General features: G+C 45.8%; 2 protein-coding genes across 5 annotated transcripts in view; one reads left to right on the top strand and one right to left on the bottom strand.

Annotated features, from left to right (window-relative positions):
* Window positions 1-20,632, top strand: part of SLC25A26 (solute carrier family 25 member 26) — a 132,959-nt gene extending 112,327 nt beyond the window's left edge. For 2 of the 4 annotated variants that reach the window (XM_028110336.2, XM_028110334.2), the window contains 4 exons: window positions 9,000-9,069; window positions 15,070-15,134; window positions 16,145-16,218; window positions 20,299-20,505. In XM_028110336.2, coding sequence (XP_027966137.2) covers window positions 9,000-9,069; window positions 15,070-15,134; window positions 16,145-16,218; window positions 20,299-20,416 — 327 coding nt within the window. In that variant the 3' untranslated portion in view covers window positions 20,417-20,505. Of the gene's footprint in view, window positions 1-8,999; window positions 9,070-15,069; window positions 15,135-16,144; window positions 16,219-20,298 lie in introns of all 4 variants that reach the window. The other 2 variants (XM_028110335.2, XM_028110333.2) reach the window with 1 other exon arrangement.
* Window positions 20,633-21,296: 664 nt separating this feature from the next.
* The window catches only part of LRIG1 (leucine rich repeats and immunoglobulin like domains 1), a 110,955-nt gene continuing 105,208 nt past the window's right edge, over window positions 21,297-27,043 (bottom strand). The window contains exons 14-19 of the mRNA XM_028110332.2: window positions 26,176-26,457; window positions 25,287-25,706; window positions 24,753-24,878; window positions 24,014-24,160; window positions 23,105-23,389; window positions 21,297-23,001 (exon numbers count right to left, since the gene is read on the bottom strand). Of these exons, the coding sequence (XP_027966133.1) occupies window positions 22,742-23,001; window positions 23,105-23,389; window positions 24,014-24,160; window positions 24,753-24,878; window positions 25,287-25,706; window positions 26,176-26,457 (1,520 nt within the window). The 3' untranslated portion in view covers window positions 21,297-22,741. The remainder of the gene's footprint in view (window positions 23,002-23,104; window positions 23,390-24,013; window positions 24,161-24,752; window positions 24,879-25,286; window positions 25,707-26,175; window positions 26,458-27,043) is intronic.

The raw sequence follows: 27,043 nt of genomic DNA, 5'->3' as shown, positions 1-27,043 counted from the left end.
AAGTTATAGAAACTAAGCTGTGAACCAGACCCCAGGCAACTGTGAGGATAAGATGGTGAGCATAGTAGATTGTTAGCTCTTATTCACATTTAGAATCTTGCAGCTCTGCTGTGAACATGCCTCCCTGTTGTCACTTATTGACATTCCTAATCAAAAAACAGAAAACTGCAGACGCAGAATTAGGAACATATCTGCCTGTCTGATTACTTCTGCTTGAAATTTCTCATTGACCTGAGATACTAGCAAATGTGTATGGATTCGTCTGAAAATTTCATTTTTTATTTGAAAAAGAAAGGAAATAGGACCCTGAACTGGGATAAATAAATCAATATTAGGTAAAGTATAGAGATCTGCTTTTTTTATTCTTACTTATTTTGGTACACAGTCTCCATCAGAAGAGTTCAGGCTCCCAACACTGTGGTTCTTCACATTTGGGCTCACTTTCTGTCCCTCATCCCCACACCCCCTAGTCATTTATCTGCCTGGACAGAAACCATTAGATCTCCATGGCAGTGGAAATACTTACTTAGATTGAGAAATTATGGCAATTTAAAATATTTTGGTATTCAGATAGGTCCTTAAAAAAATCCTTCATTACAAACCCACATAATTTAAACAACTTTTACGGACATCAAAATATTTTCTTTAATCACTTATATATTGTAATGTAGCTTTACTAGAAGTTGAGATGTGTATAGTAGTGAGGAATCTTACAGTGTTGCATATATATTATTCTGTCTGCAAGACCTGTGGCTTTGGGGGGAGCCACCAACCAGCTTCAGCTCCCCCACTTTACTATCTCTGTGACCTTAGGCAAGCACCGCCCCCACACTGGTGTTTGCGGATAATACACATTTTCCAAAATTAAATAGGAAATGTAAAATCTTTAACATAGTGCCTGGAACATGCTAGATATTCAGCAAGTGATAATTAATAGTAGTAATCATTCATACTGTTTCCTGCACTGTATTTTTTTTCCATTTGCAGTCTCTTTGAATTACTGAAAAGTCACAAACAATAATATTTACACTTCTAGTGAGTAACCTTTTCTGTCTTTCCAGCCAGTTTTTTGTTGTTGTTGTTGTTGATCTCAATCTTTGGTCCCTGCACATATATGAGCAAATCTGCCGTTTCGCAGTACTTTCATAATTCACAGATAGTACTTTTTACCCATCAGGTTCTTGTTGTTATCAGCGGTGGTGCTTAATGGATCTTAAAGTAACTCCCGAGTGAAATATTTGTAAATAACGTTCGTCTTTTTAGTTTGGCCTCTTATTTTTCCAAAGTTCTTCTGTTTAGACAATTTCTCATTAAAAACAAAATTACACTCCTATTATTTAAAGTAAGTAGTTTGGGGGCAGTGACACAGTTTGTTCATTCACTTGGGTATCTTACTATCATTCCAGAAGAAGTTATGGTCTATATGTGGAAGTACAGTGTCTTACAAACACTGTTCTCTTTGCTGTCCAGACAACTAACCTGTAGATCCAAGTCCACGTGTTTTTATACTTTGTACCAGGTTGTCTCATACACATTTCAGTTCTGCTGCTAACTGCCCATTTAAACTTGTCAAGTTGCTTAGCTTCTCTGAGCCTCCACTTCCCTGACTATAAAATGAAGATAAAATGGCACATACCTCAGAAGATTGTAGGTAGGATTGCATGAGTTAATGTATGTGAAGTGTTTAGTGCCTGGAGTCCAGATAAGTTCTAGAGAAGTGTTTATTGTGCTTGTTCTTATGTTAGTTCTGTCGTGCTCTGTGTTTGCTACTGAAGTTTCTCCCTTGACTCTAAACCTTTTGGTTCTAGAGATTTCTTTTCAAATACAAAATGATTTCTTTATATATGTTCTTAGACTAAATTATTCTGGACAGGTGATAGTGGAAAGTTATGCTTGTCTATGGAGATTCTGTTTTTAAATTGTGTCTTCAGCCATCTGAGTCTATTTTGATTAGGTGCCCTCCCTCCCCCCACCAAGTTTTTTTTCCCTCCTAGATTAGAGCAGGCACTTCTGTGAACCTTCTCCATCACCTCCCTTCCCTCTGTTAAAACCCTTTTCTGCCCACAGTGTACCCCTGTCAAATATTAGACCTAGGGATGGCCGCTCTTCTTTTTCCCCTTGAGAAAAGTGCCTGATATCCAGTAGGTACTCAGTAAATGTTGAATTGATGAATTAGATAACATCTTTGATTTATTTTCTCCTGTATGACATGTAATTCACATCATGTTCTTTATTATTGCTTATAAACTCAGCATAATCATTAGTATTTTAAGTCTGTTTTGTGTAAACCTCTGCTCTTTGGAGCGCTCGAAGATATCTGTACCTGAACGAAGATGGCCTTCAGTGATCACTAAAAGTCCAGTTCAGGTTTCACATTCCTTTTCTAAAAAGTCAGCAAAGTAAGATGTTACTGGTGTTAGAACTGGCTTTAGCCTGATAAAATACACATTTTTCCACCTCAAAAGTAAAAAGTTGATCTTCTCCTGTTTGGTTTCTTATGCTTTTGCCAGTGCTGGTATGAGCTATGGAGGAAATGCTTTCTGCAGAAGCACAGAGATATTTGCAAGCAATAAAGCATTCACTGCAAAGGTACCAAGTACTACACTCAATGGCAAGACTATCTTCAGAAAGCTGTGTGTAATATTTTTTAGCTTCTCTCCTTCCATAAGACGTTCACAAAAATCTGTTTGGCAGCTACACTCTTAGTCCAGTGAATTCAATAAATACACTTTTTAAGTAATCATTCTCAACAGGTAGATGGAAGGAAGTGTTGGGAGCCCTCAGATAACACACATTGTTATAGATCTAATTTGCTTAGTTAGGTGTCTGACTTAAAAAAAAGTTCTCTGATTTCAGACTAAATTACAAAACTATAGTAATTAAAACAGTAGGGTATTGGCATAAAAACAGACATATAGATCAGTGGAACAGAAAAGGGAGTTTAGAAATAAACCCACACATATACAGTTCATGAATTTATGACAAAGGAGCCAAGAATATAAAATGGGGAAAGACAGTCTCTTCAATAAATGGTGCTGGGAAAACTGGACAGCCATATGCAAAAGAATGAAACTGGACCACTATCTTACATCATACACAAAAATTAACTCAAAATGGATTAAAGACTTGAACATAAGACCTGAAAAGCATAAAACAACTGGAAGAAAACATAAGCTCCTTGACATAGGTCTTAGCAATAATTTTTTAAATCTGACACCAACAGCAAAAGCAATAAAAGCAAACATAAACAAGTGGGACTACATCAAACTAAAAAGCTTCTGCACAGCAAAGGAAGTGCTCAATAAGAGGAAAAGGCAACCTACTGAATGGGAGAAAATATTTGCATATAATATATCTGATATGGGTCTGTTTTTCAAAATACATAAAGAATTCATACAAATCAACAGCAAACAATCTGATTTAAAAATGGGCAAAGGATCTGAATAGATATTTTTCCAAAGAAGACATACAGAAGACCAACAGGTACCTGAAAAGGTGTTCAACATCACTAATCATCAGGGAAATGCAAATCAGAACCACAGTGAGATATCAACTTATACCTGTCAGAATGGCTTGTTCTCAGAAAGACAAGAAATAACAAGTGTTGATGGGGATTTGGGGAAACGGGAGTTGGTGAGAATTGTTGGTGAGAATGTAAATTGGTGCAACCACTATGGAAAATCATATGGAGATTCCTCAAAAAATTAAAAATAGAACTACCATATCATCCAGCAGTCCCACTTCTGGGTACTTATCTAAAGGAAGTAACCACACTTACTTGAAAAGATAGCTGCCTCCCTATAATCATTGCAGCATTATTTACAATAGTAAAGTTATGGAAACAACCTACCTGTCCATTGATTGATGAATGGATAAAGAAATTGTGATGTGTGTGTATGCACACACATGCACAGGAATATTACTCAGCCAGAAAAAAGTATGGCATCTTCCCATTCATGACAACATGGAGGGACCTCAAGGGCATTATGCTAAGTGAAATAAATCTGAGAAAGACAAATACTGTATGATCTCTCTTTTATGTGGAATCTGAAAAAAAATGTTCTTAGGTACAGAGAACAGTTGGGTGGTTGCCAGGGAGTAGGGGTGGGGAGTAATGGATGAAAGGGGTCAAGAGGTAAAAAGAAAACAAGCAGTAAATCACACCCAAAAGTTGTTGACGTTGACATAATAGGGCCATATATGTATTTATATGGCATCTTTCTCATTTCTGTAGCAACCTTCTCAATATATCTATTATATCTATATAATACCTGCAGGGGGGTATTATTGAGAGTAGGAAATTAGTAGTTTGCTGTTCGTTCAGTTATGCTATATTTGATCATCTCTAAAAATGTCATGCCACCATTGGTTGGTCATTATATTATCCTAACTGTTTTAATAAATATATTCAAGAGGTCTTTTTAAATAATATTTGTCATCATTATTGCTGTGCATATAATTATGTTAAAGGTCCTACCCAGTGCAGTAAGGCAAGAAAAACAAAAGGCAGTAATCTATATTGGAAAGGAAGAAGTGAACTTATGTTTATTCACAGACAATATGATCAGTGATATAGAAAATTTGAGGGAGGGATGCCTGGGTGGCTCCGTAGGTTAAGCGTCTGCCTTCGGCTCAGGTCATGATCCCAGGGTTTTGGGATTGAGCCCCGCATTGGGCTCCCTGCTCAGCAGGGAGTCTGCTCCTCCCTCTCCCTGCTGCTTCCCCTACTTGTGCGCTCTCTCTCTCTCTCTCTCTCTCTCTCTCTCTCTCATTTTCTGACAAAATCTTTTAAAAAATGTTTGAGGGAATCTACAGAGAAGCTACTAGAGCTGATAAATTTAGCAAGGTGGCAGGATACAAAGTCAGTGTATAAAAATCAATTCTGTTTCTACATATTAGCAACCACCAATCAGAAGCTGAAGTTAAGGCAGTAGCATTTTCAAAACATGAAATACTTAGGGATAAATCTGAAAATTCAGGTGCAAGACCTATATGCCAAAAACTACCAAACACTTTTGAGAGAATATAATGGAGACCTAATAAATGGAGAGACGTACTGTATTTATCGTTGGAAAACTCAATATTGCCCATACCTCCATTCTCCAAAATGATCTGTAGATTCAGTGCAATTCAGGTCAAAATCTCAGTAGGCTCTTTTGTAGAAATTGACAAACTGATTCTCAAATTCATGTGGAAATGCAAAGAACCTAGAATAAAAACAATTTTGAAAAAGAACAAATTTGGAGAACATTCCATGATTTCAGGATTTACTGTACAGCTATGGTAGGTAGTATCCAATTGGTGTCAAGATAGATCTATAGATTGGAGTAGAATAGAGTCCAGAAATAGTCCATACATACATGGGCAATTGATTTTTGACAAAAATGAGAAATCAGTTCGTTGGAGAAAGGATAGTGTTTTCCAATTGCTGGAACAATGAAATATTCATACATGAAAAAGACAACAAAGAACCTCAAGCCATACTTTGCAACATACATAAAAACTAACTCAGGGATGCCTAGGTGGCTCAGCCAGTTAAGCATCTGCCTTTCGCTTGGGTCATGATCCCAGGGTCCTGGGATCGAGTCCCACATTGGGCTCCCTGCTCAGTGGGCAGTCTGCTTCTGCGGAGGCTCTGCCCCTCCCCCTGCTTGTGCTCGCTCACTCTCTTCTCTCTCTCTCTCTCTCTCAGATAAATAAAATCTTAAAAAAAAAAAACCACCTCAAAGTGAATGGTAGATCTAATGTAAAACCTAAAAGCCAAACATTTTTAGAAGAAAACATGAGTGGGCGCCTGGGTGGCTCAGTTGGTTGAACGGCTGCCTTCGGCTCGGGTCATGATCCTGGAGTCCCGGGATCGAGTCCCACATCGGGCTCCCTGCTCAGCGGGGAGTCTGCTTCTCCCTCTGACCCTCTTCCCTCTCGTGCTCTCTATCTCTCATTCTCTCTCTCTCAAATAAATAAAATCTTTAAAAAAAGTAAAAAAAAAAAGATATTTAAAAAAAAAAAAGAAAACAGTGCGTTAAGGCCTGAGTTAGACAAAGATTTCTTAGATGTGTCAACAAAGCAAGATCCATAAAAAGATAATTTGAACTTCATCAAAATAAAGTATTTCTGTCGTTTTATAAATACTGTTAAGAGAATGAGAAACAAGGCATGGTCTAGGAGAAAATATTTGCGAATGACTTGTATCTAGAATATATAAAGAACTCTCAAAACTCAGTAACTAAAAAAACAATTCAATAAAAATGTGCAAAACATTTGAACAGACACTTTACTAAAGAAGATATAGGGAGGGGCACCTGGGTGGCTCAGTCGGTTAAGTGTCCGACTCTTGATCTCAGCTCAGGTCTTGACCCTCAGGGTTGTGAGTTCAAGGCCCCCGCATTGGGCTCCATGCTGGGTGTGGAGCCTAATTTAAAAGAAAAGGGAAGAAGATACAGCCATAAACGTACATGAAAAGAAGGTCAACATCAGTCATTAGGAAAATATGAATTAAAACCACAGTGACATATTACTACACACCTATTTGAATGGTTAAAATTTAAAAACCCCAATAATACTGTTGGGAAGGATGTGGAGAAACTGGAACTGGTCAGAATGTGAAATGGTAGAACCAATTTGGAAAATGATTTTGTAGTTTCTTAACAAGTTAAACATATTCTTACCATGAGATTCAGCTATTTCACTCCTAGGTATTTTCCCAAGAGAAATGAAGGCATGTGTCCATATAAAGACATATATGTAAATGTTCATAATAGCTTTTTTGGTAATAGCTAACAACTGAAAAAATTCCCAAATGTGCTTCAACAGGCAGAGAACTAAACAAATAATGATATATCTACACAATGGAATATTGCTTAGCAATTAAACAGAAATGAAGTATCGATATAGACTGCAACATGGATGAATCTTACAAAAATCCCAAAGGAAAGAATCCCAGTTTAAAAAAAAAATGTCCAATTTACCTTTACATAAAATTCTGGAAAAAGCAAACTAGAGTGACAGATCAGATTAGTTAGGGGGTGGCAAGGAAGGGCAGGAAAGAGGAAGGACAGGGAAAGATTTTTGGGCTGACGGGTATGTTCACTATGTTAATTATGGCAGTGATTTCATGCGTGTGTCAAAACTTAACAAGTTGCATACTTTAAATATGTGTAGTTCATTGGACACATACTTACACCTCAGTAAAACAAAACCAAAAAAACCAGAGTCCAAGCTCTGCTGTTCGAAAGCCTGGATAATCCAAAATCTATAAGGAACTTACCAAACTCAACACCCAAAGAACAAATGATCCAATCAAGAAATGGGCAGAAGACATGAACAGACATTTTTCCAAAGAAGACTTCCAAATGGCCAGCAGACACATGAAAAAGTGCTCAACGTCCCTCGGCATTAGGGAAATCCAAATCAAAACCTCAGTGAGATAGCACCTCACACCAGTCAGAATGGCTAAAATTAACAAGTCAGGAAACGACAGATGTTGGCGGGGATGTGGAGAAAGGGGAACCCTCCTACACTGTTGGTGGGATTGCAAGCCGGTGCAACCACTCTGGAAAACAGTATGGAGGTTTCTCAGAAAGTTGAAAATAGAGCTGCCCTATGACCCAGCAACTGCACTACTGGGTATTTACCCCAAAGATACAAATGTAGTGATCCGAAGGGATACGTGCACCCTGATGTTTATAGCAGCAATGTCCACAATAGCCAAACTGTGGAAAGAGCCAAAATGTCCATCGACAGATGAATGGATAAAGAAGATGTGGTGTATATACACAATGGAATATTATGCAGCCATCAAAAGGAATGAGATCTTGCCATTTGCAACAACGTGGATGGAACTGGAGGTATTATGCTGAACGAAGTAAGTCAATCAGAGAAAGACATGTATCATATGACCTCACTGATAGGAGGAATTCTTAATCTCAGGAAACAAACTGAGGATTGGTGGAGTGGTGGGGGGTGGGAGGGATGGGGTGGCTGGGTGATAGACATTGGGGAGGGCAACCCTCAGTTTGTTTCCTGAGATTAAGAATTCTTCATATCAGTGAGATCATACGATATGTGGCTTTCTCTGATTGACTTATTTCACTCACTGTAGGGTGAGCTCTATTTCCAGTTGTTAGCTCTTACCATCATTAGTTTTTGATGTAGTGTTCCATGATTCATTGTTTGCATATAACACAGTGCTCCATTCAGTACGTGCCCTCTTTAATACCTCAACATAACATAATAAAATTTTAAAAAAATGTAAAAAAAAAAAAAAGCCTGGGTAGGATGTGGATAATAACAGGGCCCAACTCTAAGGGTTGTTGTGAGGACTGGGTATTATAATACATGTTCAGAGACTAGACCAGTGCCTGACTCAGAGCTCGGTTCACCATTTGATATCACTGCATCTTGTCTTCTACGGGTTCATCAGTTCTTGGTGAGCAAGGCACCATGTCTCTGCCATCTTTTTGCCCAGTTTGAAAACTTGCTGGGTATCTATTTGTATAATCCTCAACTTATGAACAGTGCAAGAAAGTGTTTTGACAAATTTTAAACCTCTAATTATGTAACAGAATTAGCATCTTTCAAACATGTGCAATACAGATAAAGATTAAACAAAAGGAACAGGAATGTGGCCGACACTGCTCTGGACTAACTTGTGAATTGCGTTATTTATGTGTTTAGAATCATATGGGAAATACTTAAAACGTTACATTGTCTTACAGATGTCTTTATTTTTATTTGTACACATACACACCAGTGTGTGTATACCCTACATATTTCCTAAAAATTGTTTCCTTTGAGCTCTTAAATGTAGCTGTCACCCTTGTTTCTTTGACTTATTTTAGAATGCAGTTAAGTCCTTGGGAAAATCACTTATGTCATTGGTGAGGAATGTCACCAAAATAGCTTCTCACTTAAGTTCCCATCGCCAGAGCTAACCCACAGGAGGTTCCGATAAATTCAAATATTTAATAACTTGTATTTTTCTTTCTCCTTAAACACAGGCCCTGTGGTCCTGGAGGCAGGATCATGTGGTGGATTGTTGGCAGTCAGCAGTCTGTGGAGCTTTTGCAGGTGCAAAGGATTATATTATACTGGGAAAGACCAGAGGGGGGAGAAAAATGTGAAAATATTAACTATGCAAAAACAACATTCTTTAGAAATTCCAGATTGTTTAGATGAAGAGAGTTCCACTAGTTGTTTGAGAAAAGAGAGTGTCTTGGGAAAAAAAATGTTTAAAAGGTGTCTGCTTGAAAGACAACCAATTTGTTTTTGACAAATTTTTCTTTTTCTTTTTATCTTTATTAAAGCCTTCACTCAGGCCCTTGGATTATCTTAAAGATGATTTATAAAGTCCTCTGTGGGAAGAGACTTGACATGGGTGCGGGGCTCACTGTGCAGCTGTCTGCCTTCAGCAGGGCTTTGGGGCTTTCGGTGATTTCTGCAGAAGGCAATGATTCACGGTTCGTGTGACACGTTTGACAGTGCCACAGATTAACTGCTGTCAGGAGAGCCAAGGCTGCTCGGCAAACTTACTGAAGGCTAAACGGGTCTGGGGAGAAAATATGGAGATCGAAGCATCTGGGCATTTTCTAGACATTAAGCCAAAAGTGAAATGACAGTATGCAATACTGTGTTATCCATCACCAAACTGTGCATTTTCCAGTGAGGTTGTCATAAGCACTCAGGTGCTTTAAAAAATTAAATAAGTGAAGTTTTAGCAATCAAAGAGAGAAGTGCATTTTGCTGTTGCAAATAAAGATAAGTTAAAATTACGGTTGAAATAAGTTGAAATGGAAATTTGCCAGAAACTGTAAACTGCTAATTTTTTTTTTTTTTTTTGCTGTGTAGCCAGTAAATAGGTAGTTTTGGGATATCAGCTTTATTAGAAAATAATTCTTTTCCAATTTGTTTCATGGTTGTTGGATTGGGTTTTTTGTTGTGGTGATTAGGAAAACAAACCATGTATTTTATAGGAATCTTTATTAATAATTGGATCCATTCAACTTGTAGAATTGATAATCAAAAATAAGAATCTTGCCTCTAGACACGAAGCAGGCTCAGATTGATTATGACGGGTAATTATTTCCACCTGACACATGGTCATTAGCTGTGTTAAATGAGTAGGTGGTCTTGAATCACTTTCCAGAGGTCAAGAGTCTTTACTCCCCCAGTCCTTAAGAGAAGCGTGTGCTTTTTTTTTTTTTTTTTTTTTTTTTTTTACTCCCTCCAGGGGACAAAGTGAGCATTATGGAAATTTAGTCACCCTGGATAAGGAAGGGCACTTTGTAAATTCACCAATACCATAAAACTTCCATGGGATGAAGCAAGAAGTGTTCATTCTCTGGTCCCGTGGCTGAAGGGTAGCTGATTCACAGATTTACTTACAAGCACTGTTTCTATGAAGGAAATGTGCATTGGCTACAGTGTCTTTTTCCGAGTAATGCTTTGTAATAAGCACTTAGATTAGAAGTGGGGAAAGAGAAACTTTCCATCAGCCATCCACTGCTCAGTTACTATTTGAAAACCATTTAAAACTATTTTAAAACCTTTAAAACATCATTGAAGAATATTCCAACTTGTGAAAAAGTGATAGCCGGTGGGAATCTGTGGTGCTGCTGGGCCTTCCACACAGCCACTCCTCCTTACTCGCTGTCCCCCACTGCCCCTCACAGGCCTGTCGTGCCCGCCCCCACACCACACGCCCGGACTCTCCAGCTTCACTTGGCCACAGAGGCAGTGATAAGACTTGCCCACATATCAGAAATCAGATTGTTCATCCTTGTGCACTTTTCTGGTTTTAAAATGGTTAAATCATTATGGATGAACCATTCTCTGTGCTATCTTTGGCACTCTTCTGTGCCCATGCTTGTTTTATAAACTACTTGGCACAAATATCCAAAAATGTCCCCTGAGATTGGAGGTGTTGATGGCTTGTCATGCTCAGAAATTCCCTTGGGTTCTGGTCAGGGGTTAAACGAGGGGGGAAAAAAAGAAAAAACAACTTTGCCAACTTCGTCACTGCAAGTTAATTTTTAAACATAAAACCATAATTCAACCTAAGTAATTATGATATTTGCTACTATATTGATATGTGCAGAATATTCTGGTGTTCTTTGGTCAGTTTCTCGTAATTAACATCTACTTACATTTTCTAAGAGAGAAGGAGCAGGACTGAAAGACAGAGTGGGAGGGACGGAGAAAGAAATATTCCCATGGCTTGAAATTCCAGAATATGGGGCGCCTGGATGGCTTGGTCTGTTAAGCATCCAACTCTTGGTTGCGACTCAGGTCATGATCTCATGAGTCACGAGCTCGAGCCCCACATGGAGCCCCTCATTGGGCTCCGTGCTCAGTGGGGAGTCTGCTTAAAGATTCTCTCCTTCTGCCCCTCCCTCTGCTCTTGCACACGCTTGCTTGCACACTCTCTCACACTCAAAAATTGAATAAGTCTTTAAAAAATAAAAAAGGAAAGAAAAAAGAAATTCCAGAATAGGGTGAAGGAATTAACTGGGTAACAAATTGGGAAGGCCTGGTACAACCTTGAAACACACACAAACCCACGTTTGTTGTTGTTGAGGCCGTGTGTGTCTGTGCGCTTGTTGGGAGATGACGCACGGGAGGCGCATGGAGACGCTCCTCTTGCTCCGCGGCGCCTCTGGAGATCGGGGGCGGGCCGGAGGCAGGGGAAATGCGTGGCGGCCCTGCCCACTGCTGACCCCGCCACCTGCACAGCCACTGCTGGGAGGGGACTGGGACCGCTCCAGACTTGTTGGAGGAAGGGGGCCCCCTTGTCTGGGGTGGTAAAGAACCTGCATTTGTTCCCTAAGGACCCATGAGATGTCATTTCATTGTAAACACCCAGTTTCCCTTGAACCTGGTCTCTGAAAGCAGTTAGCTGAACATTCCCGTAGAGCCTCACTCTGTGGAGCCCGTAGAAAATTGTTTCATGTGTGAGGCGAGCACGCAGGCAGCCTACACTTGCTGCACCGAATAATTATTTCCTGTCTAATACGTTAGCATGTTCCTCGGATTTATTACCAGCAGTTTACAGTTCCCTTAAGTAAAATGCAGAAAAGCACTGCATTTTAACCAAAAGCACAGGTCCCTGGCCCCTCTCCCCACTGTAACCCGTTACTCTATTACGTGATCTTCACAGGCCCTTCTTTGCGGCCTCATAGAAAATGTTGTGAGGACTGTGTATTAAGGCAGCCCTTGATATTTGAAGACATTAAAATTGATTTAGTGATAACCTTTATAAAATGCAGCTACCATCATAGTAAAATTAGGGCCTATTTAAGCATACTTGTTTTTGTCTTTGACTTTTCTTCATATTACTCGTATGAAACAGCAGTGTCTTAAGAGTATAGTGGCAGGCAGCCACAGTAAGGGAGAGGTGCGCTTTTGCTAATGACCAAGACACGTTGGATGCGCAGTACCCACGTTTACAAGAAGACACACATTTTCAAAAGTGTAGGTAAAAGCCTGAGTAGTCAGACAAGGCACAGGTGATGTCTTTGCCAACTTGTAAGTCTTTGAAATTGGTTTAGGAAAGTTTGCGTGCATTTTCTTTCTTTTTTTTTTTTTTAAGATTTTTATTCATTTGAGATAGAGAAGTGGTGGTGGTGGGGAAGGGGCAGAGGGAGGCAGAAGTAGGCTCCCTGCTCCATCCCAGGACGCTGAGATCATGACCTGAGCCCAAGGTAGAAGCTCAACCGACTGCGCCACCCAGGTGCCCCAGTTTGTGAACATTTTCAGATAGGATAATGGTGTATGCACTTCTGAGTTTTAACAGACACATTTTAATGTCTTATCACCTACCAGTCACCATGTGGTCAATGAGCACTACTTTTGGAGTTAAAATGCACGTGACTTTGAGTCCCAACTCCATACTGTGTGACCCTGAGCAAGTTGTAAACAGAACAATAATCCCCACACACACAAGCTATGATACGTACTGACGGTACCTAGCACAGTCCCACTGCACCAGGTACGGAGTAGGCCCAAATGTTCACTCCTAGATTCCCCTTCCTCTGCTCCTTTAGAGGACGAGTTGAAACCTTGGGTTTGTAAAACTACAGACACCTGTCCCAGGCACCTGGCAAGCATTTTTGAGTGCCTGCTGTGTGCACTGGGCTAGAGCCAGGAAGGAAAATCACACATTATCTCTGCCCTTGCAGGAAAGAGCCAGGCACTACCTTAGACACTTGGCACAAGACTCATTTAGTGCCTGTGTCATACTCTTAGCTGCTTTTTACAGATGAAGAAACTGAGGCCCCTAGCCCCTTCCGTGGCCATGAGCTCACGTTCTAGAGTCAGGAAAGTTCACGTCTCAGCTCTGCACTAAAACCTTCTGTGAGTTCTATAACCTCACTGAGCCTCAGTTTTCCCACTGGTAGCATGAGGTAGCAGTTACAGAAGTACCTGTCTCCTAGGGTACTTTACCTAGAGAATAAGTACTGTATTTAAGTACGGGATTTAAGGCTTGGTCTTTCGGACTCTTTCAGAGTTCTTCCAGGCTGGGCCCGGCAAACCCTTGCAGCCAGTGAGGGACACAAAGCCAAATACTATCAGATTTGGGGTGGGGAGTTTGGGACAGTACAGGTTCATTGCCTGAAGTTGAGTAAGTACCTGAATTTCAGGCAGCTTTTGAATCTGGAGGGAAATGTTTCACATGTTTGTAGCACAAAAGTGGCGAAAATGAAAGGGGACTCCAATATTCAAGTAATCATCTGTAGCCCTAAGGGGGGGTGTGTCCTTTGTGAGTAACCAAAAATGGGACATAAAAGCATAAATGGGTACATCTTTCAAAAAGTCAGTGTCCTAATACATGCTACCAAGTTCGGTGTGAAGATTTCAGCAACATGTTTAGAAAGATAGTTGGCGGAGATCAGATGACCTTCACACATCACGAACTTCAGAGGGAGATGTGTTGTTTCTGGAGCATCCTTCATACGTGTGTTGTGTTCAGCCCCTATGAAACTGTGCAGCCTAGCTCATGGAAGCTGAGTCTTGAGAAAGCCCTTCTGGGTTTATTATTTCTGTCTCCTTAGGGCCTCTTGGGGTTTAAAAAATTTCTTTGTATCACACTAAATAAAATATTGACACCATATACTGCGGTTTCTGTAAAAAAAAAAAAAAAAAAAAGGTCCTCCAATTCCCCTGTCTGTAGATATGGATATTAAAATGTGTGGATTTTTTAGATTTTTTTTTTTTTTTTAATTTGACAGCACAAGTAGGCAGAGGGAGAGGGAGAGGGAGAAGCAGGCTCTCTGCTGAGCAGGGAGCCCCGATGCGGGGGGCTCGATCCCAGAACCCTGGGATCATGACCCGAGCTGAAGGCAGATGCTTAACTGACTGGGCCACGCAGGCGCCCCAATGTGTGGATTTTTTAAATATCAGTTTGGCAGTCATGGTATTCCGTGGAAGAGAAGGTGGGAAGGAAGCTGTGGGAAGATTGCCTCTTGAATCAGGATGCAGAGGGCGGCCTAGAAATGTAGTTATTCGGCCTGGCCTGTTATTTGAAGCCTGCAAATACAGAGAGCTTTATCCTTTTAACTCAAATAATGTAGCCATTAAGACCGAAAGTCCCTACAGCACTGTGCGTATTTCTGTTTGCCCATTTTGTCTCAGACCAGAAAAAATAGAAGCATTTTGGAGTCAGAGTAAAGAACAGTGGTCTGTGGAAGGCATGGGCCCCTGAGAAGCACCGGGAGCAGCGAGCCTCTCATACTGACAGTGGGGGTCTGAACATAGACCACAACCACGTACACACATAGGGTTGTTCTCCACAAAAGAGCAAGATAAATTATGGGGCCTTGTTCCCCCCCCACTTGAGTGTATAAAGCATTATCCTGTCATCTCTCTTATGTGCGGCTCACTATCACTACAAAAGCCACGGAGCATGCAGATTTTGCACATGTGCCTCCTCCTCTTGAATCAGTGTGGGGGATGTAATGATAAGGGAGTGATCTCGGTAGAGTTAGGAGGAATGAGAAAATGAAAGTTGTAGCAGACTGTATACTACAGTAAAGCAGCACCTCCTTTATGTGTTGGGTACTTTTATATGTGCAGGTGGATTTGCAGCTGCAGTCACCACACCTCTGGATGTGGCGAAAACAAGAATCATGTTGGCAAAGGTAAGCGTCAAACAACATAATGTAGACACAGCAGATGCTTGTACGTGGTAGCCCTGGGGCTCATCTGTATGTCAAGGGAATCAAAGTCGCGTGACCCTGTCGTGGCGGCCTGAGCGGCCTGCCGCACGGTGCCTGGCATGGCTGCGGCTGAGGTGGTGTCCACCGCCATCACGGTGAGCAGGGCTTGCAGCACCTTACCTTCCCGAAGGCATCCTTGCCGGCATCGTATGAGCAGGTGGGGCCGCTGGGGGGCCTCGGCCGTAATGCCACCTTCCGGGTAGCTCTGTTTTCATGGGCGACAGACATGAGGCTCGGAGAGTTGACTGGCTTTCTTCCTGCTTTGCGGCAGGTAAGCTAGAGGCTCTGAACTCAGACCGTGTTTGGCCTTAACTGGATGAATCAGGACAGTTGTCAAAATTAAGGACATTTTTCATTAAAAAGAAAAATTGTTACAAAAAAAGCTAGACCAAGATTTCATGGCATGCCCTGTGCATAACACATCTGGAGCACAACCATGGAAAAGAAAAAGTCCTACCCCTGGGAAAAGTGGAACAGTGAGCGTGGGATTCTGTTATGTAGGTGGACAAGGCCAAACCCGAGAGAACTGGTCCTGTCTCAAATGGAACATCATACTCTTTATTAAATGTGTTTATTAGCTATTCAGGTAAGTTCATAACTGGACCATATAGACTGATTATTCCCCATTCTTCTCTGAGCAGTTACTATTGCTTTTGGTCTTTCTCCCATTAAACAGCAGCTGGCGAATTATCTAGGTGAGCTCTGAGTCCAGTTTGATGTGAGAACCTAGGAAAGCAGCTTCCTGTCAGTCAGGGCTTACCTGTGGGTGGGAATGGAAGGGCTTCAGGTCTTGTGTGATCCAGGGGCCCTGATTCTCGAGAAGCTCCCCACCCTGTTTCAGACTGTCCTAGAAGAGGGTGGTCAGGAGCCGTGCATCTGAGGATCAGTTGGGGAATTTCATAAGATAATGGCTTTGTTGTCCTGTTGCACAGGCTGGTTCCAGCACCGCTAGTGGGAATGTGCTGTCTGCACTGCACGGGGTCTGGCGGACACAGGGGCTGTCAGGGTAAGCATAAGAAGGAAGGTGAAACCGTCTTGCTGCCTCTTCACGGGCTCTTCTTCCTTTAGCCTGAACAGGATGAACCCCTTTCCTTCCTTCTGATCATCCTGGTTGGGTCTCTTTATTTACATTTGCACAAAACATATTTGACGTTGCCTGTGTGAGATGCTAGTGCACAGTCATGTTGACGCAGTGTCTAGCCACATGATCGCCAGTCTTGTCTGTCTGGATGTTAGAGGACATCCATGTGCCTGCTCCCCGCCCCACCCCGCCCCAGGTTCCGGGTTGCAGCTCTGAGCAAACAGGATTGCAGTTATGGAATGCAGGAATGCAGGTGAGCGAGGGTGACATTTAGGAGAAAGCATTGGTCACTGGGGAGACTTACTGTGATCAATAACAGTTACTTTCACCGCACCTCGCTTGAAACCCGCTTCGTGCTGTGCTCAGCGTCCAGACTTTGAGCACCGTGTCCTAAAATGCTTCCTTTGCCAAATGTGCTTTCATGTTGCTTTTACCATCTGTGCCATCGCCGTGTTGGGGTCTGTATGGGTACGTGACATGACAGTGTGCTCTTTGGAATGACCTACCAGGGATTCTCCTGAGAGAGCAGAGCCGCAGCCACCTCCTGGAGGGCCAGGCGGCAGCGTCGTGGCAGGGCGTGGCAGCTGGGGACAGCAGCGCTCGGCCAGTACCACCTCCTCTTCCCAGTGCTGTGGGGATGTTTTGATCATAGGGTTGTGTGCATTTGACAGGTCTTTCTTTCGGCCAGTTGGTAGTTGGGGAACATGAGGCATATCCGTTAGGACGTAGGTGAGGTTTTTGCAAGAAATGGCCCCATCCTCTCTCCAGAATATCCAGCCGGTAGTTTGAAAAGTAGGTCGTATTGGGTGGTTTTGTTGAATGGGCCAGCTCTGATGGACTGATGGCGGTTGATGACAGCCTTAAGGATTTGAGACAAGAAGCAGGTGTAACAGGACGGGGTGTTTGAGCATGAGCAGGGGAGCGGCAGAGTGGGGGCCCATGTGCCACCATCGGCCACTTACAGCCAACACAGCATTAGTACGAATCAGGTTGCTCGTACCTTAGACACGCTGATTTTGACACGAATTTCACATTGAACAGTGAAATGGTGTGAGGGAAGAAAGAGGCTCTAAAGTCACTTCTAAGTAGCAGGTAGAAGATTCTCAGTGTTTCGGGTAGTTTGGGGCCACACAGAGATGTTGTGTGCAGCTTTTTTAGATCATAAAGTCAAAATGCTGAATTTCACGGCCCTCTTTGTTTCATTCTGGCTCCTATTAGGTTTTATGGCAACTCACGGCCAGACCTCCACTCCTGACTTAGCTCTGTGGGGTCGGTATGGGGCTGCAGTGCATCGGCCTTTCTTGAGACAGTGGCCAGATGCGGGTACGGCAGGATGGGCAGAACCCTGGCCCCTGGGAGCTTGTGGAGAAGGAATTCCCATGAGGAGATGATGGAACCCAGACCCTCCCTAGCCCAGCTGTGTCGTGTGCTCCGTGTTACGTAACTGGGCAGCGCCAGAATTAGAGGCAGAGGACGGGCTCCGTGAACATGCCCAGGGCCCCTCTGTCCCCGCACTGGCCCTGAAAAGGTAATTGGGAATTCTGCTTACACAGTGTGGTCCTTAGCAGGGTAGTCCAAGCAGCCATGCTGGTCATTGAAGAAATGCTAGTTTTTACTAGCTTCCTACTAATAGGATAAAAGGCATCAAATAATTTGACAACAGAATTGTAACTCAAGGCAAACAAAACAAAACAAAAATCCCCGCTAATGTGGGCCGCTGTTGTAAAACCATTTCTGGGTATCCCAGCCTGCCTCCTGTCTGCTTCCCACACGGCCCCTGCTGGCCTTCCGCCACCTCAAAGCACCCTTGCGGGTTTCTGGTGTTCCTGTGGCCTCGCAGGTGCAGCTTCCCCACCCTGCAGGGAAAGAGTGCTGGCCTCTCGGGGACAAGTGGGGACGCTGTGGTCTCCATGTTGGTTCTCAAAGGGGAGGACATTGTTCTGGCACCTATTCGGAATATATGCTCTCAGGCCGACTGGTTTCTCCCAAATAAAAATACCACCCAGTCAGTCAGTCCAACAGCCAGAAAGCAGATGGGGAAGCCTGTTTGTCCGGCATTGCGCCTTCTCCCTTGTCCTGTTCCTTAACTGGCTTTTCGTGTTTCTTGACTGTGCCCTTCATGGAATGACCGCAGCCACCCCGCGCACCCCCACCGTGCCCTGTGCACTGTTTGTTCGTCTGTTGCCTCGTGTGATCCGTGGTCCCGAGAACACAGCCCCACTCTGCTCGAGTCTTTGCCTCCTCGTTCGCTGGGGCGCCCACTGTACAAAGGACTCTGCTTTAAGGCTGTAATTATGTTAATAGATTCAATTGTCATCTAGTGAAACCAGAAACTGCTTCCATCTGTCTCTTGCCAGGAGCAGCTGAGTTCGTTAGCAGCAAAAGCTGAACCAAGACATGGGTTTCAGAAATAAGTCAGCTCGTGAGGGTCGGGGCGGGGGGGAGGCTTTCGTGGCAGAGGTGGTCTTCTGCTGACCTCCCTCCCAGCACCCTTCCCTGTGCAGGGAGGGCCAAGAGGAGGCATCTGTGTTTCAGGCCAGAAGGTCCCGGGGGACTTGGTTTCTGTCCCCACCAACCACCTCATGCAAAAACTGTGCATGATGCTGAGCTGAACAACTTTTTCCTCCTATAGTTTTCATGGTTACTTCTAGACAAGAACAAGAGGTTCTCATCTGTAGTATTTTAATGATTTAAATCCTTCCCTAACTGAAGGGCCGCCTAAGGCTAAGTCCGTTTTCCTCATAAGTGCCGAGTATGATACTCAGAGGGGAGGTCAGGTGAGCTATCCCGGCAGGCGTGCAGAAACTGGTGTGTGTCGGGGGGTGGTCTCATCTGTCCACTTCCTTGGCTCATCCCTATTTACCTATTTACCTTACTGTGGATGTTTTTCCTCTTAGAGGTTATGTCCTTTTCACATAACATGACCATTTTCACTTTTTTTCCCTAGACCTGATCCTAAGTGTCCTCACTACTAGGCCCCCTAGTTCTGATTTTTACTGCTTTACAAAAGTAATACTCCTGGTAAAAAGGCTCATTTATTCTAGAAAGACAGGTAGGGACTATTGTCGTTGTGCCCTCCAGAGAAAGTTGAGACCTTGGAATACATGCACACATCCTTGCCGTGGTCGCACGTACAGCCTTGCGACTTTTGTCAGAACCCACTGTGCAGAATCAGTGTCGGTTCCTGTGGGCTGCCTCAGAGGGGGGCTCTCTGCAGTCGCTCTGGTACCTGCAGTGTTGTGAGGAACATCTCTGAACACATACCTGTGCGCAGCCACAGGATGGTTTTTGAAGAGTGAACCTCCCAATTTGCATCCCCAGTAAGTTCTTTTACTTTGCCTTTGGTTCTTCCAAAATTGCTCCTCTGGCCTTGTGTGGTGCATGGGGACTGAACCTTCGAGGAGGTGCTATCCCCAGACCGTTGGCTTTTCTGGTCCTTCCTCAGAGGAGGAGACAAATAGGGAATGCACGGAGATTCACTTTCCTGTTCTGGCATCACATTTGTGGGCCTCTAAGGACAAAAGGCAGCCGAGTCACTGGGAGGAGCAGCAGGGCTGTTGGAAACTCTCCACCACCCACAGCCTACCTTCCCTTCCCAGGGTGGGCCACGGCGCAACCCAGAATTCAGGCCTTGGACTCCTTTACCAGAGTCCGTTTCATCATCTCCCAAAGACAAAACCGGCCTGGAAGTTTTCAGCAGAACTGTTGAGGGGACAGAGTTAGTCTTTCTTGACTAATTACTGGACTTAATTGTGAGGCTCACAAGTAAGCTGTTTGGTATTTAGCCACGTTAGCCAACAAACAGCTGGGCCCAAACTTCAACAAGTCTACTTGGGAATGTAATTTAGTGCCATTCTGGGAGAAAAAAGCACACGCTCTAAGTGCTGTGTGGGGTTTAATGAGCATGGTGTGCTGAGTTGAGCAAGCTGTGGGTGTTGGAATTTAACCTTTTTTACACACACCAATTTAAAAGAAATCTTTCCTCCTGCTTTTTTCCCTCCCTAGATTATTTGCAGGTGTCTTCCCTCGAATGGCAGCCATCAGTCTGGGAGGTTTCATCTTTCTTGGTGCTTATGAGCAAACCCGCAGCTTGCTCTTGGAACTTGGCAGAGAGCGCCCCTGAATCGGGGACGGTGCCCCAGGCATGGCTCTCAAGAAAGGGGGCGCCGGGGGAGGAGCTGCGTGCTCCCCCGCACCGGGCTCGTGTGTGAAGACGGGGACCATGAGAACAGTGTCTTCCCTGCTGTCGGATGGCTGGCACGCTCATGTGGAACCCTGGCCACAGTGGTACTCTTAACCCTTTCTCAGGGCCCTGAATAAAGCCATGAGGTGATGCTGAGTCCAGGCTGCTCAGAGCCTTCATTTGATCTGCCGCTGATCTCGCATTTCCACAGACGCTTCTGATTCCAATGGGGAGGCTGGACGGGGAGCAGGAAGGAAGGAGACTCCGAGGGAAGGTGGGGCCCGTAGCTGGGTGTCTCCCCGTGGTGGTGCTTAGGGCCGTCTTCTGGGCAGCCAGGCTGCTACTCTTAATTTCCCTCAGATTGCCCCTAAAAACACGATTGTAGCCTTTTAGAAGCATCCAGCAGCTCACGTGGTGTGTGCGAGAAAGCAAGCAGCTGCAGCCCAGGGCCTGGGTGGGCCTGGCTGGCTCCGGGACAGGAGGGCACGGCGGGCCCACGGGGGGCCTGGGCCAGCTGGGAGACCGAGCACGGCGTCTTCGTGCCTAGTCGGGAAGGTATGCTGTGCAGTCCTGGAAATGAGCCGGGATAAAATGGGGAGGTCACCATTTCAGAGCTTGACTAATAAGCTCCAGGTGTGTGTTAGAAGAATTCAGAGAGAAATCTCAGGAATCTAGGGGTGGTGTATCTTCCCTGGAGCAAAGAAGTGTATGATTTTGGGAAAACAGATCATTAAAGGCAGAATAACTGCATTTGTAAGGGAGTTTCTGGAAGGGAAGGGGGTGAAACAGTGGGTAGAAGAATGGCCCCAGCCACACCATCAACATTTATAAATGAACCTTTATTAAAGACACTTCAATGCTGTTAGACACTTCAGTATTTTACATGTTTTTCAACGTACATTGTACCAAAATTTCTATAAATAAATAACTTTGTACATAAAAGTAATACTTCCTCTTTCACATTGCCTCTCAGAAGCAGCAAATTCACATATTTTGTGGAAGTAACATTAATCAGTTGACTGTTGAGAACACAATTCTAAATGTGCTTACCTTTTAGAACAATGACGACACCGGACAGTAAAATTTTAACAACCGTTTTGTCAGTCTCTACTACCTTCAGCTTTTTGGCTAAAGGAACTTACTTTCTGAGATTTTTTTAAGGACCTTGTTTGTTTCAATGTAATTTTTCCTGAAATACACATTGGCACTCACAAGATGGTTAGCTACAGGTCTCGAAAGTGCAAATATACCCAGGTCGGGGGCTTCGACTCGTTACAGTCCCATCCCGGGTCTGTCTGTGTGAGGGAAGGACATGGACAGACGTGCTCCGGATCCTCAGTAGAGAGAAGCTAGCCCTGAAAAGTAAGGACTCGACCCTTTTTCTCCCCCATGATCAATGTCACGTGAATTATATTGGCAGAACTAAAACATCACTATTGAAAAATCCACAGGTACCAACACCAGCAGCCTCTACCTTAGTAAAATAAGCCTCAAAGGACAATCGGGTGATACTTGTGACCACCACGTTTGCTTTTCTCAGAGAAAAAAGAAAGGCAGTGCTTCATCGTTTGGAACAAAGGCTTGCGGTGGATCGACAACCCCCCTTCTGCTTGGTGAGGAACTTACACTTACAAGAGCAAGTCCCATAGGGCAGAGGTACGGGGCGACGCGGACATCTCAGGACGCTGCGGGGAGGCAAGCTGCGGGAGTGTTACTGACGGGAAGTGGATTCCAATGCACATGAAGGCCCAGGCTGGGCCACATCCTGGGGTGTTGTCCTGGGAAGTGCAAGGCAAACCCCAGGCCTGCCCCGCCCCGCCCCCGACCTCCAGAAACTCCTGGGAGCAAATGTGGTTTTTAGCCTCTACAAATTCCATCCATGCATTAAGGCACCAGAACTCTTCCCCACCCCGCTTCCAAAATTAAACAGCAACCTGATATGAAAAATAATATTGTCAAAACTGTACTTTTTTTTTTCTGTTAACCATGCACTAAAGATTAAAATAGCCTCTGCAAAAGATATATAATATATAGGAAATCTCTGAAAACTCTTATGTACAAGGGTATCAAATACTTTTCTGCTTTTGTACACAATAGCCTCTTGCGGTTCTGCGCTTCAGCTGCAAGTCCTTTAAACCACGGACACTCCACATGGAAGTTTAAAAACTCTGTACACATCAGTGACGCTTGAACTCAAGCTTCCTTACAGCCTCTCCTACCTCTCTTTCCTGTAGAGACGGGCACAAGAGCTGAGGTAGACAAAGCCTAGATTTTCGGTGCGAAGAGCAGGGGCACGCCCCGCTTCCCGGGGGGCTGTCCAGTCGGCACTGGGGCCTCAGGGCTGGAGTCACATGCCTGGGGGAGGTGTCCGTTGGAAAGAAGCAAGTGCTGGCCTTCACTGGAGCCCTCAGGAAAGCCCATGGCGGCTTCGGTGAGCTCAGGACTGCCTGGAGTTAATGTCGAGGGAGGCTGGAGGTCTATGGAGTCTGGCTCACACAACCTTGCTAAAGTCCATGAAGAGGCCTCTGTGAGAAGGGAGAGGGCGCGTCAGAGCCTGCAGGCTGGCTGCTTACCTGCCCCCCGCCCCCAAACGGGTGCTGCCCTGGGAGACCGTGAACGTCTGCCTACCTTTCCCATCTGCAGGTGCCAGTGGCTTTTTCTTCAAGGATGTCAGCATTCTGTCGTGGTTACTGGGGTAGAGGGACCCCCTGCAGTCGGTGCAGGACCCGTCAGCAGTCCCACTGGTCAGATGAGGCAGAGAATGTTCTCGGTCCGTCTGACTGGGCTCCTGGCTGCTTAGTGTCCCTGGCTGTGTATGGTCTCTGGTCATAGGTGGCGGATAGAGAGCTTGTTCCTTGCAGTAACCGTCTGTGTCCGTGCTGCAGTCACCACATGCCACTGAGCCACCATGCTCTGCGGGACCAAGCCGAGACAGATTAGAGCCACGGCCTCCGAGGTCTGCATCCCCACCCAGAACAGGGAGCTGCAGTCCCCAGCAGGGAGGCCTGAGCCCTGCTTAGACCAACTCTTTCAAACCTCCCCTCTCCCCCGGGTGTGGTCACAGGAGGAGGATTGGGCAAATACCAAGCCATTAAGGAAGGATGGGCCCTCCATGTTTCAACAGTTCAGATGAATTGCTTCATGAGAGAAGATGATCCTACTGTTTTGATCACAGGAAAAAATAAAATCCCACTGCATGACATACCATGTTGTCAGGAGTCTTTGGAATAATTAGAAATATAGCCTCAAAAATAGGCCTGGTGAAAATGTACTTTAAGTAAAGGGCAAGGCCCAACCTGAATCGCTTGTAAACCTGGAAAGTTCAAGCCCAGGCTCACCACACCACAGATTTATGTAAGAGACCTACTACTTCGGAATTACGAGAGCCAGGCCACAGCATCCTGTTTCTACACCGAATACCAAATTCTGAGATCCCTGTAGACCCATAATGCATCTCTCACTTTTATTTAATGAACGGGTCTATCTGAATTTTGATTTCAAGAATGGAAGACTTTTCCCGACAAGAGCATCTCTTACCCATCTTCTGTGGCCCAGGCCTCCGCCGGGCTTTCTCCATCACGTTCCAGGGCTCCCTGTTACAGCCCACGCAGAGCTTGGGCTGCCTGCACGCAGAGCCATGAGCATCCACTTCCGAGAACAGGCTGGTGTCCGCTGGACAAACACCTGCAGTAAAATGATGGGCTTAGCTTGTTAGGGTGAGCTTGATGAGAACAGGTGGCACTTAATAGAACAGTCCCTTTTACACTATTCTTTACAATGGTAGGTGCCTGCTGACCAGCAAGAAGCATTTTAACACAAGCTGCCCCACAGGCAGGCCTTTCAGTGTCCGGGGCCAAGCCGGTGAGCGGTCCGTGTGAGGATGGACTTGCCCCCTGTAAGCACTCAGTCTCCCCTGTAGAGGTAACTCACCCTGGGAGAGCTTTCTAGTAGCAGAGATTGGACCACAGAACAGGTCTGGGCCCATCCCCTACTCAACAAATGGATTGGTTTCAGGGCCTGTAATGGCCTTTACAGCTTCTTCAGTCCTACCTTATCCTGACCAGGAGATGCTGAGCCCAATATAGCAACTTCCCAGGGGTTGGACTTTTAAAACCTTGCAGAACATGCGTAGGATAGGGCCAAAAAAAACCCCAACAGAAGGCCTGAGTCTGCCAGCCTTTGAGGTCAGATGTGCTCAGCATTAAGGCCATGCACCTGCCCTAGGGAGGGGCAGAGGCTCGTGAGGACAGGGTCACAGCAGACTTTGAAGCCTTACCGTTGCTCTCGATGTGCCCATTGGCTTGAGGGCCACCCTCTGTCCTGATCACAGTTTCCTGCCGGTCAGAAAGAGTCCCCTGAGACGAGAGGTAGCTTGGAACATCCGGTGGCACAATGGTTTCATCTGCAAGGAGATAGGACAGTCAAGATACCAGGTGTCCCCCATCCTTCGTGGGGATTAGCTGTGAAAACATGGGCTCCCTATCCGGCGCAGACATGAGGCTCTCCTGACAGCAGCTGCCCAGGCTGTGCAGAGATGGTCTGGAGGGCCCGGCTTAGCCCCACTTTCCACTTGGGTGTAAAAAATACAGCAGCTGGAGCTCTGAGCCCACGAGAGAGCGAGCCGGGATGGTGAGGGAGCCAGAACCAGCAGAAGCACGATACGGGTGGTCACTGCAGCGAGCCACCACGTAGCCACTGCACTCAGGCCCAGGGCACCCTGCCGGCACATCCCCGCACCCTGCCTCCTCCCCACACAGCGCCGTGCTTCCCTCCTGCCCCGGGGGGCTGAGCTCAGCCAGCAGAGGCTGACCTGTGTTGGTGACACTGTACTCCTCGCTCTTCTTCCGGGTCTGGTAGATGATGCACACCCAGACCAGGGACGTCAGGACAATGCTGCACACCACAGCGATGGTGAAGATGCCCACAGTGCTGCCGTCCTTCCTGCAGCCGGGGGCGGGCCGGATGCTCAACTGGCTGTGGGCGCGCTCCGTGCCCAGGGTGTTGGAGATCTCGCACGTGTACTGGCCCGCGTCCTCCACCACCACGTTCTGGACGATGAGCAACTGGTTGCCAGGTGTGAAGTGGTGCCGCTCAGTGAGGCTCAGAGGGCGGCCCCCCTTTAACCAGGTGATGCGGGGCGTCGGGTTCCCGGTTGCTTTGCACTGGAGTGCCACTGTTTCTCCCATGGACACCACACGGTCCTCTAAGGGTGCCACCAAGGATGGGGTTTCTGCAAGAAGTCAGAGGAGACCGGACGGTTATTCTGGGGGCCTGCCCTGCCTTCCAGACAGATCCTGTAGCAGAGTGGTGAGCTTTCCAGACCTCACACGATGACTAAATCACAACCATTCTGGGGGGTGGCTGCGACCAGAAGGTAAAACTACTGGGCCACAGAGAAGCCCCTCTCCCCCCCACCTGTCCTGTGCCGGGCTTGTGTGTCTATTCTTCAGCAAAACATACCCCTCCAGCCCGAGGGCAGTCTGAGAATGTTCCATACCAAAGCCCTATGAGAAACACCCCCTTAATTCACTTAAAAAAAAAAAAAAAACCACTTGTCGAACTGCTTTCTAACATTTTCTGGAAAGTTTTAAACAGAGAAGCAGCCTGGCACATTCAGTTATGGCCTGCCGCCCGGAGGGGTGGCACCCCTGCCCCCTTGGCGCACGCGCGGACTCTACTCAGTGTGCGAGTGCTCGGACCAAAGACTGTCAGGGTGGCATTCGCGGAAACGGTGCCGGCCGAGTTCTGGGCCGTGCAGCTGTACACCCCCATGTCCTCGATCTTCACGTTCGTGATGAAAAACACGTCGTCGTCAGGCATGACGTGCATGCGTCGCTCACGAGCGGCGGGGAAGTCCGTGCCTCCGTCCTTCTGCCAAGCGATCTGGGGGTTAGGATGGCCGGTGGCAGCACACTCGAGGCGGGCCGTGGTGCCGGTCCGGATGGCAATGTCATGGGGCATTTTGGTGAAGGACGGCAACACTGCAAAATACAAACGGCGTCAGGCGCGCAGGGAGGAAGAGCTGGATGCAAGGGCCGGGACCGTCCTCTGGCAAAGAGCCCCCCGCTCGGCGGGTGGCTGTCCCCTCCCCACCCTCTGCACCAGCGTCTGAGAGAGCAGTCAGCTCCCCCAAACTGCCAGCATCCTGCTCCCATGGCTCGCTTTTGTCACCCCGAGGCTGCCTAGTACCCCGTCACGTGCAAACCATTTATGAAGCAGTTCCTCTAGGGGGACAGCCCGTAAATACTGGGGTCTGACACTTGCCTGCCTCCATTAACCACCAGAACAGCCCGGACAGGACGTAATGACGGAGAAGGAGGACGTGCCTCGCCCTAGAGCAGCGGGATGCCCTTCCCTGTTGGGGAACGCCATGGCGGAGAGATGGTTCGGGGCCCCCTCATTGGGCACTGGCCAGCTGTAGGCAGCAGGCTAGCTTTTTTCTGCCCCTACTCCCTGGCTCAGCGGCGAGAGCACATGCCAGGACACCACTGCAATTCCCGTTGGGGTTACTTTGGTGGCAAGTCTAACAGTTCATGGAGCTTTTGATACAAAGGCCTCCTTCAGAAT

The sequence above is a fragment of the Eumetopias jubatus genome, unplaced genomic scaffold, assembly GCF_037043125.1.
Source record: "Eumetopias jubatus isolate StellerSeaLion01/CBP00866 unplaced genomic scaffold, mEumJub1_p1.0 scaffold_1, whole genome shotgun sequence".
Classification (NCBI taxonomy): Eukaryota; Metazoa; Chordata; class Mammalia; order Carnivora; family Otariidae; genus Eumetopias; species Eumetopias jubatus.
Note: the sequence above shows the minus strand (reverse complement) of the source record. Positions and strands in the feature narration are given on the sequence as shown.